Genomic DNA, 12482 nt, shown 5'->3' with positions numbered 1-12482 from the left:
CTTGTTTTATTAGGGGTACATTATTGTGAGAGCTTGGGCCCACCAGAGGATCCTCTGTTACTCTGGTAGGCCAGTCCGATCCTTCTTGTCACCATGAAAATCCAGTGTAATCAGCCAGAAGCATGTTATAGAGCAGGAGATGCGGAGCAGATTGATATATAGTTATTGCACTTGTATTTTATTCATTTATATTCCTGCTCATTCTGGGCTATGAAGTCTAGGAGATGGTTCTATCAGTGATGACAGCCTGTCCTCAAACTCAATATACAGAGATCAATCACTGATAGGACGGTCTCCTTGACTTCAAAGCCCAGAATGAGGAGGAATTTAATTTAATAAATTACAAGTTATACTGACTTTTTCCCCACAAAACTACACATCAGTCTGCTTAGCTCCTCCTGCTCTATAACGTGCTGCCTGATGCTCAGACACCATGTTCAATGTGACAGGTTTCCTTTAATGTACTCATCATGACTGATATTCTTGTAGCACCTGGCAATACAATGCATTGAAATCAGTGGAATGTACTATGATTGAACATTACAGTGAACAGTCGATTATTAATGCAGGTTTATTGCTGCAGTCAGAATCTGAAGCCCTGACTTTTTAACCCAGAAGGAGGTAGAACAATGCATGTTACAGAACCGAGTCAATGCTCCTGTCATCTGTGTCTTCTTCTTGAATCAATACCGCCCTTTGCTTTATCTAATGTAGATAGAGTTTCAGAAGCTACTGTATATGGATATGACATTCTGCGAGACTTTACATAGGATAACAACCTGCAATAAACATGAAAGACCTGGACTCGGCTGAAAATGATGGTGTAGACTATATTGGCTTAGAAAGACTTTCTTTAATGGGACCTCTTAAGCAATGTATTTCCACATGAGCAATGCTTAAAATGTTTTTAATTGGTATCCACAGTGTATTGTATCCATTAGAGATGAGTGAATTTCCGGTTATGAAATTCGTTTGCGACTCGTTTACTGGTAAAAGGTGAATTGCGTTATGGATTCCATTACCATGGACAATAACGCAATTCTATGTAGAGAGAGGACTCCCCTGCATAACGGAAACGGGACGGGTCCGTTATGCAGCCCATAGACTTCTATTATGACACAATGAATAACGGAATGCCTCTAAAGGCATTCCGTCATAGAATTGCTTTATGGTCCGTGGTAACGGAATCCATAACGCAACTCACCTTTTACCAGTAAACAAATGGCAAATTAATTTCATAACCGGAAATTCGCTCATCTCTAATGGATACAATACACTGTGGATACCATTATACACTGTGGATGCCTTTAGAGGCATTCCGTTATGCATTCCGTCATAGAATTGCGTTATGGTCCATGGTAACGGAATCCATAACGCAATTCACCTTTTACCAGTAAACGAAGCGTGAACGAATTTCAAAATATGAAATTTGCGTATCTATAGTAAACCATCTCGGTCTGTCATTAATTGCACACATTTACCAATGTAACACAGAGCACATACACCTTAACACTACATGTACGATACCAAATAAATATCCTCATTTCTAGTCATGAAGAGCAAGCAGTCCGGAATGACTACGATGTACAAATTGTTCTCATTGGTCATGGACTTGCTTAGAACTGCCAATGCCTCTGGCAAAAAATGAGAAGCAAGTGAAAAAAACTGAAAAGTAAAAGCCTCTGTCCATTGATAACTGGTGTTCTTTTGTTCGAAATACAAAATATCTGCCCAGTGTCTCTGTCGATATGCGGATGTATATTGATCTGAGCTTGAAGTACAATTTCTTTTATGGCTGCTTGTTATTAGATGTAGAGAGGTGTCTCCTGTCCAGTAAGAAGCCTGAACATCGCTGCTGGCATAGTCTTCATGTGGATCTGTGGCACAGAAAAGGAAAGTCATTTAAAATTGAAGCTGGCAGGACATGACTCACTCGTTACTACTGTACATCAGTTTCAGCTCAGTGACTTTTTTTTTTCAATATAAAATATGCTTCTTGTATTATACATGTTCCTAACATTAAACTAATGGGCCTATCCAAGGGATCTTGTATTACAAGTAGATCCATAAAGGATCTACAAAAACACAGAATGAATATCGCCATATGTCACACAGTAGATTTTACTATTAGAGTTCCGTAAATAATACAGTTATAAAGCTCTACATAATGAGTTGACACCTTATAAAACATAATAATATTAATAATAATACCGTCCCAAGGCAACATTTAGAATCTAAAGTGGGCACACACATTGGGGAGAAGTAGGTGTAACCAACAGACACCTGGTGAATGATTATTTCACAGACATGGCCATGCACATTTCAGTCCATATTGGCAGCTACAGTTGTTCAAATTGCCCACACATGTTCAATGAAACCGGGCCAATCTTTCTGGGAACATTCTTTCAAACAAAAAATCTTTTGTCTGACTATTGGATGAGCATTTCAAACACGGTTGACTTCTATTGAGATAATGGAGGTCTATCTTCTGTTGGCTAACCATTCATTGTTAAATTTCACCTAACAAACAACAGTTTTTTGATCAACTTTTAGACTAATATATATGTATGGCAACCTTAACCACTTCAGGACACAGCCTTATTTCACCTTAAGGACCAGGCCATTTTTTGCAAATCTGACCAGTGTCACTTTAAGTGGTGATAACTTTAAAACACTTTCACTTAGCCAGGCCATTCTGAGATTGTTTTTTCGTCACATATTGTACTTCATGACACTGGTAAAATGGAGTCAAAAAAATTCACTTTTATTTATAAAAAATACCAAATTTGCCAAAAATTGGGGAAAATTAGCAAATTTCCAAGTTTCAATTTCTCTACTTCTATAATACATAGTAATACATACAAAAATAGTTATTACTTTACATTTCCCATATGTCTACTTCATGTTAGGATCATTTTGGGAATGACATTTTATTCTTGGGGGACATTACAAGGCTTAGAAGTTTAGAAGTAAATATTGAAATTTCTCAGAAATTCAAAAAACAACTTTTTAAGGACCAGTTCAGGTCTGAAGTCACTTTGTGAGGCTTACATAATAGAAACCACCCAAAAAAAAAACATTCTAGAAACTACACCCCTCAAGGTATTCAAAACTGATTTTACTAACTTTGTTAACCCTTTAGGTGTTCGACAAGAATTAATGGAAAATAGACATACAATTTCAAAATTTCCCTTTTTTGGCAGATTTTCCATTTTAATATTTTTTTCCAGTTACAAAGCAAGGGTTAACAGCCAAACAAAACTCAATATTTATGGCCCTGATTCTGTAGTTTACAGAAACACCCCATATGTGGTCGTAAACTGCTGTACGGGCACACGGCAGGGCGCAGAAGGAAAGGAATGATATACGTTTTTTGGAAGGCAGATTTTGCTGGACTGGTTTTTTTGACACCATGTCCCACTTGAAGCCCCCCTGATGTACCCCTAGAGTAGAAACTCCATAAAAGTGACCCCATCTAAGAAACTACACCCTCAAGGTATTCAAAACTGATTTTACAAACGTCGTTAACCCTTTAGGTGTTCCACAAGAATGAATAGAAAATAGAGATACAATTTCAAAATTTCACTTTTTTGGCAGATTTTCGTTTTTAATATTTTTTTTCCAGTTACAAAGCAAGGGTTAACAGCCAAACAAAACTCAATATTTATGGCCCTGATTCTGTAGTTCACAGAAACACCCCATATGTGGTCGTAAACTGCTGTACGGGCACACGGCAGGGCGAAGAAGGGAAGGAATGCCATACGTTTTTTTTGAAGGCAGATTTTGCTGGACTGGTTTTTTTACACCATGTCCCATTTGAAGCCCCCCTGATGCACCCCAAGAGTAGAAACTCTAAAAAAGTGACCCCATTTTAGAAACTACGGGATAGGGTGGAAGTTTTGTTGGTACTAGTTTAGGGTACATATGATTTTTGGTTGCTCTATATTACACTTTTTGTGAGGCAAGGTAACAAGAAATAGCTGTTTTGGCACGTTTTTTTTGTTATATACAACATTCATCTGACAGGTTAGATCATGTGGTATTTTTATAGAGCAGGTTGTCACGGACGTGGCGATACCTAATATGTATACAATTTTTTTATTTATGTAAGTTTTACACAATGATTTCAATTTTGAAACAAAAAATATAATGTTTTAGTGTCTCCATAGTCTGACAGCCATAGTTTTTTAAGTTTTTGGGCGATAATCTTAGGTAGGGTCTCCTTTTTTGCGGGATGAGATGATGGTTTGATTGGCACTATTTTGGGGTGCATATGACTTTTTCATCGCTTGCTATTACACTATTTGTGACGTAAGATGACAAAAAATAGCTTTTTTTACAGCGTTTAAAAAAAAAAAATTTTTTACGGTGTTCACCTGAGGGGTTAGGTCATGTTATATTTTTATAGAGCCGGTCGATACGGACGCGGAGATACCTAATATGTATACTTTTTTTTTATTTATGTAAGTTTTACACAATGATTTCATTTTTGAAACAAAAAAAATCATGTTTTAGTGTCTCCATAGTCTGAGAGCCATAGTTTTTTCAGTTTTTGGGCGATAATCTTAGGTAGGGTCTCCTTTTTTGCGGGATGAGATGATGGTTTGATTGGCACTATTTTGGGGTGCATATGACTTTTTCATCGCTTGCTATTACACTATTTGTGATGTAAGATGACAAAAAATAGCTTTTTTTAAAGCGTTAAAAAAAAAAAAGTTTTACACAATGATTTCATTTTTGAAACAAAAAAAATCATGTTTTAGTGTCTCCATAGTCTGAGAGCCATAGTTTTTTCAGTTTTTGGGCGATTATCTTGGGTAAGGTATGATTTTTGCGGGATGAGATGACGGTTTGATTGGCACCATGTTGGGGTGCGTATGACTTTTTGATCGCTTGCTATTACACTTTTTGAGATGTAAGATGACAAAAAATGGCTTTTTTTACACCGTTTTTTTTTATAGAGCCGGTCGATACGGACACGGCGATACCTAATATGTATACTTTTTTTAATTTACTTGTTTTACACAATAACAGCTTTTTTAAAACAAAAAAAAATGATGTTTTAGTGTCTCTATATTCTGAGCCATAGTTTTTTTTTTTTTTGGCGATTGACTTAGGTAGGGTCTCATTTTTTGCGGGATGAGGTGACGGTTAGATTGGTACTATTTTGGTGGGCATACGCCTTTTTGATCGCTTACTGTTGTACTTTTTGTGATGTAAGGTGACAAACAAATTGTTTATTTAGCACAGTTTTTATTTGTTATTTTTTACGGTGTTCATCTGAGGGGTTAGGTCATGTGATATGTTTATAGAGCCGGTCGATACGGACGCGGCGATGCCTAATATGTCAACTTTTTTTTTTCCCCCTATTTTTTACCAATTTTATTTTACTTTATTTGGGGAAAATGACGTTTTTGTTTATTTTTAATTGAAACTTTTTATTTTTTGGGGGAAACTTTATTTTTTCAACTTTTATTTTAATTTCATTTTTGTCCCACTTTGGGATTTCAACTTTTGGTGGTCTAATCCCTTTTACAATGCATTCCAATACTTCTGTATTGAATTTACCTGCTGTGTGCGGCGATCGCCGACACGGGGGGGGGGGGGCACGGGACCCCCCCTTGCATTTAGCCAAGGTGCCTGCTCAATGATTTGAGCAGGCACCGGGTTCCGATCACCGCCCGCTGAGCGGCAGTGATCGGAAATACACAGGACGTACCCGTATGCCCTGTGTCCTGAACAGGTTAAAAAGGGTTGTCTCGCTTAAGCAAATGGCATTTATCATGTAAACAAAGTTAATACAAGACACTTTCTAATGTATTGCTATTCTCCATATTGCCTCCTTTGCTGGCTTGATTCATTTTTCCATCACATTATACACTGCTCGTATCCAGGGTTTGAGAGAGAGATGAGCGAATCGAAACTGACGAAGTGGAATTCGGTCCGAATTTCAAGAATTATTTGATTTGCACCGAATCCGAATTTCCTAACGCTTCATGGTAACGAATCACATTTTATCTTAAAATGGCTGCTGCACGTGTGAGGACATGGAGCAAAGAACTTTGGGAAAACGGGATCACCCACAATGCCATGCATGCAGCCAATCAGCAGCCAGCCAGCCCTGTGATGTCACAGCCCTTTAAATAGCCTCAACCATCTTGAATTTAGCCATTTTCCAGTGTAATTAGTGCAGGGAGAGATGTCAGCAGGCGCTAGGGACAGTGATAGGAAAGACTTGAAAACGTATATTTTGCTGAATAGAAGTTCAGGGAAAGAGCATTAGACGTGTAGGGAAAGGATAGGGAGGAATTATACCACACTATAGAAGGAGAACAGGGTTCAGTAGGGGAGTTTACAGCCTGGGTAATAGGAAAATTCTATTACACCTTGCTGCACTGACTGTGGATCCAAATTGCCATTATACTGCTGCTCATTTCAGGTTTGCAATAACTCTGTAATTCTAGCAAACCGTTCTGGTTATTGGGGTCTTATTAGCCCTTGTGCGGTGCAGTTATATATACTGTATGTTCTAAAGCCTTTTTTTGTCATGTATTAGTGGGGGAAAAAAGGTGGCTTATTACCCATTGTGTGGTGAAGTGAGAAAATTACAGCCCTTTTTGGCGTGTATTAGTGGCAAAAAAAAAGGATTATTTGCCATTCACGGCCGCAGTTATAAGTTCTAAAGCTTTTTTTGTTGTGTATTAGTGGGGGGGGGAGGGGCCTATTAGCTGTTGTGTGGTGAAGTGAGAAAATTACAGCCCTTTTTGGCGTGTATTACTGGCAAAAAAATAAATATTTTTGGCCGTTAACGGCCCCAGTGATATCTTCTAAAACCTTTTTTTGGCGTGTATTAGAGGGGAAAAAGAAAAAGTGCCATTGTGTGGCAAGGTGGGAAAATTAAAGCCCTTTTTGGTGTGTATTAGTGGCAAAGAAAGTATTATTTGCGGTTCACCGCCGCAGTTATATGTTCTAAATCCCTTTTTGGTGTGTATTAGTGGGAAAAAAGAAAAAGGGCTTATTAGCCGTTGTGTGTTGAAGTGAGAAAATTACAGCCCTTTTTGGCGTGTATTAGTGGCAAAAAAAATATATTATTTGCCGTTTAGCGGTGAAGTTACATTGTACTACAGCCATTTACGGGGTGTATTAATAGGATAGGTACGTACGTCCTATTAGCCGTTCTGCGGTGAATTGTGATTGCTACTAGTGTTGGACGAGCATGCTCGGCCGAACATCAGTTCGGCTTGCGCATCACTATGCTCGGCACATCGCGGTGTTCGGCCGAATATCGCGTGTGCTCGAGTCAGTGTATTTAAATCTTCTGCTGTATAGAAATACTTACTTTTTCAGTAGGCACAACACAAGCAAAATTACAATGACAAATAAAAAAATTAAAAAAGAGACTTCTGCTGTATAGGAATGCTTAAGTATTCCTATACAGCAGAAGTCTCCTTTTTTTTAAATTTTTTTATTTATTCTTTCTAAGTAACTGGCCATGCAGCTTTATAGTGTAGTGGTTAACATTCTGGGCTGTAATGTAGAAGGTTGTGAATTCGAATCCTGCAAGAAACTTTTCAGGAATAGATGCTAAATTAGATTTAAATACAATGGGTGTCCCCAAGCACTGTCTCCATATATGGACATAGCTATATATGAAGTCAGAGCAGGGACTCCTAAGCTAAACTAGAGTCCCGACACCCTCCCCTCTTCAGAGAAAGGGGTGCCTGGTTTAATGCTCAGGTCAGGTTCTCCCATTGACTTCCATTGTGCTCGGGTGCTCTGTAGAGCCAATCTGTGGCCTCCTCATGCTGCTGCTGCCACCTCCACACTCTGTCATTGTGCCACTCTGTGGACTCCTAATGCTGCTGCTGCCACCTCACCACTATGTCACTGGGCCACTCTGTGGACTTCTCAAGCTGTTCTCTCACCCTCCCCACTCCATGACTGGGCCATTCCTTTTTGGCCTGGATGACATCACCATTTATTTGACCCTTCTTCTGATCTGTCAGAAGCAAGGAAAAATGAGACGCACAACGGATCCTGTCTGTGTAGCAACTGTAAGGCCTGTATGGTCCCATCAGAATTGGCTTATGATTTAGTAGCTGGAGTGGGTACAAAACACAGAAGACATGCAAATATTCCATTCACGTGTCATCTCCATTTTGGATCTACTCCTGTATTTTTTGGCTTTAGCAATAGTGATGGATTACCGACCAAATGCTGACCGAGAGAAGGTGGATGCTCAACAGACAGGATCCGTTTTTTTGGGGTTATTGTTCTGACAGATCAGAGGAAGGGCAAAATAATCAGTGAAGTCAACACAAACTTACTGCTGAGACCCTCTCCACTCTGTCGGGGGGGTCTACTTGTATAAGCGTTTAATAGAACAGGTTCTGTAGACATTTATGTGGAATCATCTGACGACGGTGTAAAAGGAGTGCGCTTCTTTTTGGAGCTAACATTAAGGTTGAGTTCATACTTGAGTTATTTGGCCAGTTTTGGCCCCATAACTTCCCAAATAAGTGAAGTGTGCAGTGACTCTAAGAGTGACACTTGTATAAAGTATTGTTTCACAGAAGACTCCCTATGCATGTTACTGCAAGGCACAGTGTTCTACACCACTATACAGGCTCTCTGCAGCCAGGAAATAGCTGCTTTTTAACGCGATTCACAGCGAGTGAATTCGGATCTAATCAAATCGTTTAGGAAAATTTGGCGAACTGGCCAAATCGAATATTTGAAAAATTCGCTCATCTCTAGTTCCGACCACCCTGCAGTGCAGACAAGTGGTAGCTAGGACGAGAGCTGCTAAACATGCGTGCCTGTGCCTATTGCAGCAGGGCCGTAACCCCTGTAAACTCACAGTGTATAATGTGATGAAAAAATGAATGAAGCCAAGCAAAGGAAGCAATATGAAAAATCACAATACATTAGTAAGTGCCTTGCATTAACTTTCTCTAAATGATAAATGCCATTTGCGGAAATGAGACAATCCCTTTAACAGCTGATGATTCCATTTTATTAAATTTAAACTTAAAATAAATTGCAATAATAACTATAAACTATAATAATTTTTTGTAGGCAGCCCTATTAATATAATGTAGTTCCTATCTGGTCTTCTACATACTGTACTCACACACCACTAGTGAGAGTTCATAGAGGTTCATGAAGAGTGCATGAGTAGTAAACATTTTTCTACCCTTTTGCTCAGTGTAAAATAAGACTATGCCCTTGGTTTGTACTCCACTGACATTTACCAAATGGATACAAACAAGATACAAATCTGTATCTGTATCTGTGGTCTCTTTATTTATGATTCCTACAAGGACCAGTTCATTTTAGAATGTGTAATTGGCCATAAACTATATATCCACCATGTGAACTGCATATTCACCATACTGACTTCACTGCTATGAACATACTGTGGAGCTAAAAATGCAATATCCTAATGACTAGGGATGAGCGAACCCGAACTGTATAGTTACATATATAGTATATATAGTTACATTTTCGTAAAAGTCCAGGTTCGGGTTCGGTGTTCGGCGCTTTCTTGGCGCTTTTTGAAAGGCTGCAAAGCAGCCAATCAACAAGCGTCATACTACTTGCCCCAAGAGGCCATCACAGCCATGCCTACTATTGGCATGGCTGTGATTGGCCAGTGCAGCATGTGACCCAGCCTCTATTTAAGCTGGAGTCACGTAGCGCCGCAAGTCACTCTGCTATGATCAGTTTAGGGAGAGGATGCTGCTGCTGTTAGGGAGAGATTAGGCAGGAATTTACTCAGCAAAAACACTTAATTCAGTGATCGATCTACAGCTGTGGATCATTGAACTGCTGCTATTTAGTTGCTCACTGTTTTTAGGCTGCCCAGAGCGTTTTTATGTCACTTTTTTCTTGGGTGATCGGTGGCCATTTTGTGGTGGGCCAGCACAAGCTTCCACCAAGTCCATTTAACCATCAATAGTGTGGTTATTTTTTTGCTATATCCTACATCAGGGGCTTGGCTGTGCTTGCTATTTTATTGAGGGGTAAAATACAATTGGCCAAAATAGCAGTACCCTAAATCTGGTGTTTCAGCTGTGGCTAGCCAATTGTAATACTGTCTGCTGTCTGCCAAAGCACAGTTTTTGTTCTGGGTTGAATACAATTCCCAACTTAGCAATCCCCTAAATATTTTTTTTCTGCTGTATCAGGCCAAGTTTAAATTGATCCATAAAAGGGTATATTAGATTGAAGGTGCGGATAGTGTCATCCTCAATAACTTCACACGCTACCGTGCATTTCCTAGTTTAAATAATTCTGTACGTAAATGTATACCTGTCACCCAGCGCCTAAATAATAGGCCTAAAATTTATATTCAGCTCAATCTGTGTTTATTGCTGAGGCTGGTCAATTTATTTAGTGTCCGCCAAAGCACAGTTTTTGTTCTGGGTTGAATACAATTCCCAACTTAGCAATCCCCTAAATATATTTTTTCTGCTGTATCAGGCCAAGTTTAAATTGATCCATAAAAGGGTATATTAGATTGAAGGTGCGGATAGTGTCATCCTCAATAAATTCACACGCAACCGTGCATTTCCAAGTTTAATTCTGTCCGCAAACGTATACCTGTCACCCAGCGCCTAAATAATAGGCCTCAAATTTATATTCAGCTCAATCTGTGTTTATTGCTGAGGCTGGTCAATTTATTTAGTGTCCGCCAAAGCACAGTTTTTGTTCTGGGTTGAATACAATTCCCAACTTAGCAATCCCCTAAATATATTTTTTCTGCTGTATCAGGCCAAGTTTAAATTGATCCATAAAAGGGTATATTAGATTGAAGGTGCGGATAGTGTCATCCTCAATAACTTCACACGCTACCGTGCATTTCCAAGTTTAAATAATTCTGTTCGTAAACGTATACCTGTCACCCAGCGCCTAAATAATAGGCCTCAAATTTATATTCAGCTAAATCTATGTTTATTGCTGAGGCTGGTCAATTTATTTAGTGTCCGCCAAAGCACAGTTTTTGTTCTGGGTTGAATACAATTCCCAACTTAGCAATTCCCTAAATCAGTGGTTTCTGCTGTATCAGGCCTACTTTAAATCTATCCATAAAAGGGTATATTAGATTGAATGTGCGGATAGTGTCATCCTCAATAACTTCACACGCTACCGTGCATTTCCAAGTCTAATTCTGTCCGTAAACGTATACCTGTCACCCAGCGCCTAAATAATAGGCCTCAAATTTATATTCAGCTAAATCTGTTGATACTGCTGTGGCTGGTCAATCTATTTAGTGTCTGCCAAAGCACAGTTTTTGTTCTGGGTTGAAATACAATTCCCAACTTGGAGCAGAAACCACAAATTTTAAGAATTACTATCAGGCCAAGTTTAAATCGATCCATAAAAGGGTATATTAGATTGAAGGTGCGGATAGTGTCATCCTCAATAACTTCACACGCTACCGTGCATTTCCAAGTTTAAATAATTCTGTCCGTAAACGTATACCTGTCACCCAGCGCCTAAATAATAGGCCTAAAATTAATATTCAGCTAAATCTATGTTTATTGCTGAGGCTGGTCAATTTATTTAGTGTCCGCCAAAGCACAGTTTTTGTTCTGGGTTGAAAACAATTCCAACTTTAGCAATTCCCTAAATCAGTGGTTTCTGCTGTATCAGGCCTACTTTAAATCTATCCATAAAAGGGTATATTAGATTGAAGGTGCAGAGAGGGTCATTCTCAATAACTTCACACACATGCTACCGTGCATTTCCAAGTCTAATTCTGTCCGTAAACGTATACCTGTCACCCAGCGCCTAAATAATAGGCCTAAAATTTATATTCAGCTAAATCTATGTTTATTGCTGAGGCTGGTCAATTTATTTAGTGTCCACCAAAGCACAGTTTTTGTTCTGGGTTGAATACAATTCCCAACTTAGCAATTTCCTAAATATATTTTTTCTGCTTTATCAGGCCAAGTTTAAATTGATCCATAAAAGGGTATATTAGATTGAAGGTGCGGATAGTGTCATCCTAAATAACTTCACATGCTACCGTGCATTTCCAAGTTTAAATAATTCTGTCCGTAAACGTATACCTGTCACCCAGCGCCTAAATAATAGGCCTAAAATTTATATTCAGCTAAATCTGTGTTTATTGCTGAGGCTGGTCAATTTATTTAGTGTCCGCCAAAGCACAGTTTTTGTTCTGGGTTGAATACAATTCCCAACTTAGCAATTCCCTAAATCAGTGGTTTCTGCTGTATCAGGCCTACTTTAAATCTATCCATAAAAGGGTATATTAGATTGAAGGTGCAGAGAGGGTCATTCTCAATAACTTCACACACATGCTACCGTGCATTTCCAAGTCTAATTCTGTCCGTAAACGTATACCTGTCACCCAGCGCCTAAATAATAGGCCTAAAATTTATATTCAGCTAAATCTATGTTTATTGCTGAGGCTGGTCAATTTATTTAGTGTCCACCAAAGCACAGTTTTTGTT

At 38.9% G+C, this 12482-nt stretch overlaps 1 protein-coding gene across 2 annotated transcripts in view; it reads right to left on the bottom strand.

The window, feature by feature from the left end:
- Positions 1-1385: 1385 nt before the first annotated feature.
- Positions 1386-12482, bottom strand: part of APBA2 (amyloid beta precursor protein binding family A member 2) — a 496602-nt gene continuing 485505 nt past the window's right edge. For both annotated transcript variants that reach the window (XM_040413847.1, XM_040413848.1), the window contains one exon: positions 1386-1877. In XM_040413847.1, the coding sequence (XP_040269781.1) occupies positions 1806-1877 (72 nt within the window). In that variant the 3' untranslated portion in view covers positions 1386-1805. The remainder of the gene's footprint in view (positions 1878-12482) is intronic.

This window comes from Bufo bufo, chromosome 1 (assembly GCF_905171765.1).
Source record: "Bufo bufo chromosome 1, aBufBuf1.1, whole genome shotgun sequence".
NCBI classification, from domain to species: Eukaryota; Metazoa; Chordata; class Amphibia; order Anura; family Bufonidae; genus Bufo; species Bufo bufo.
This window is presented reverse-complemented; position numbering and strand designations above follow the sequence as displayed.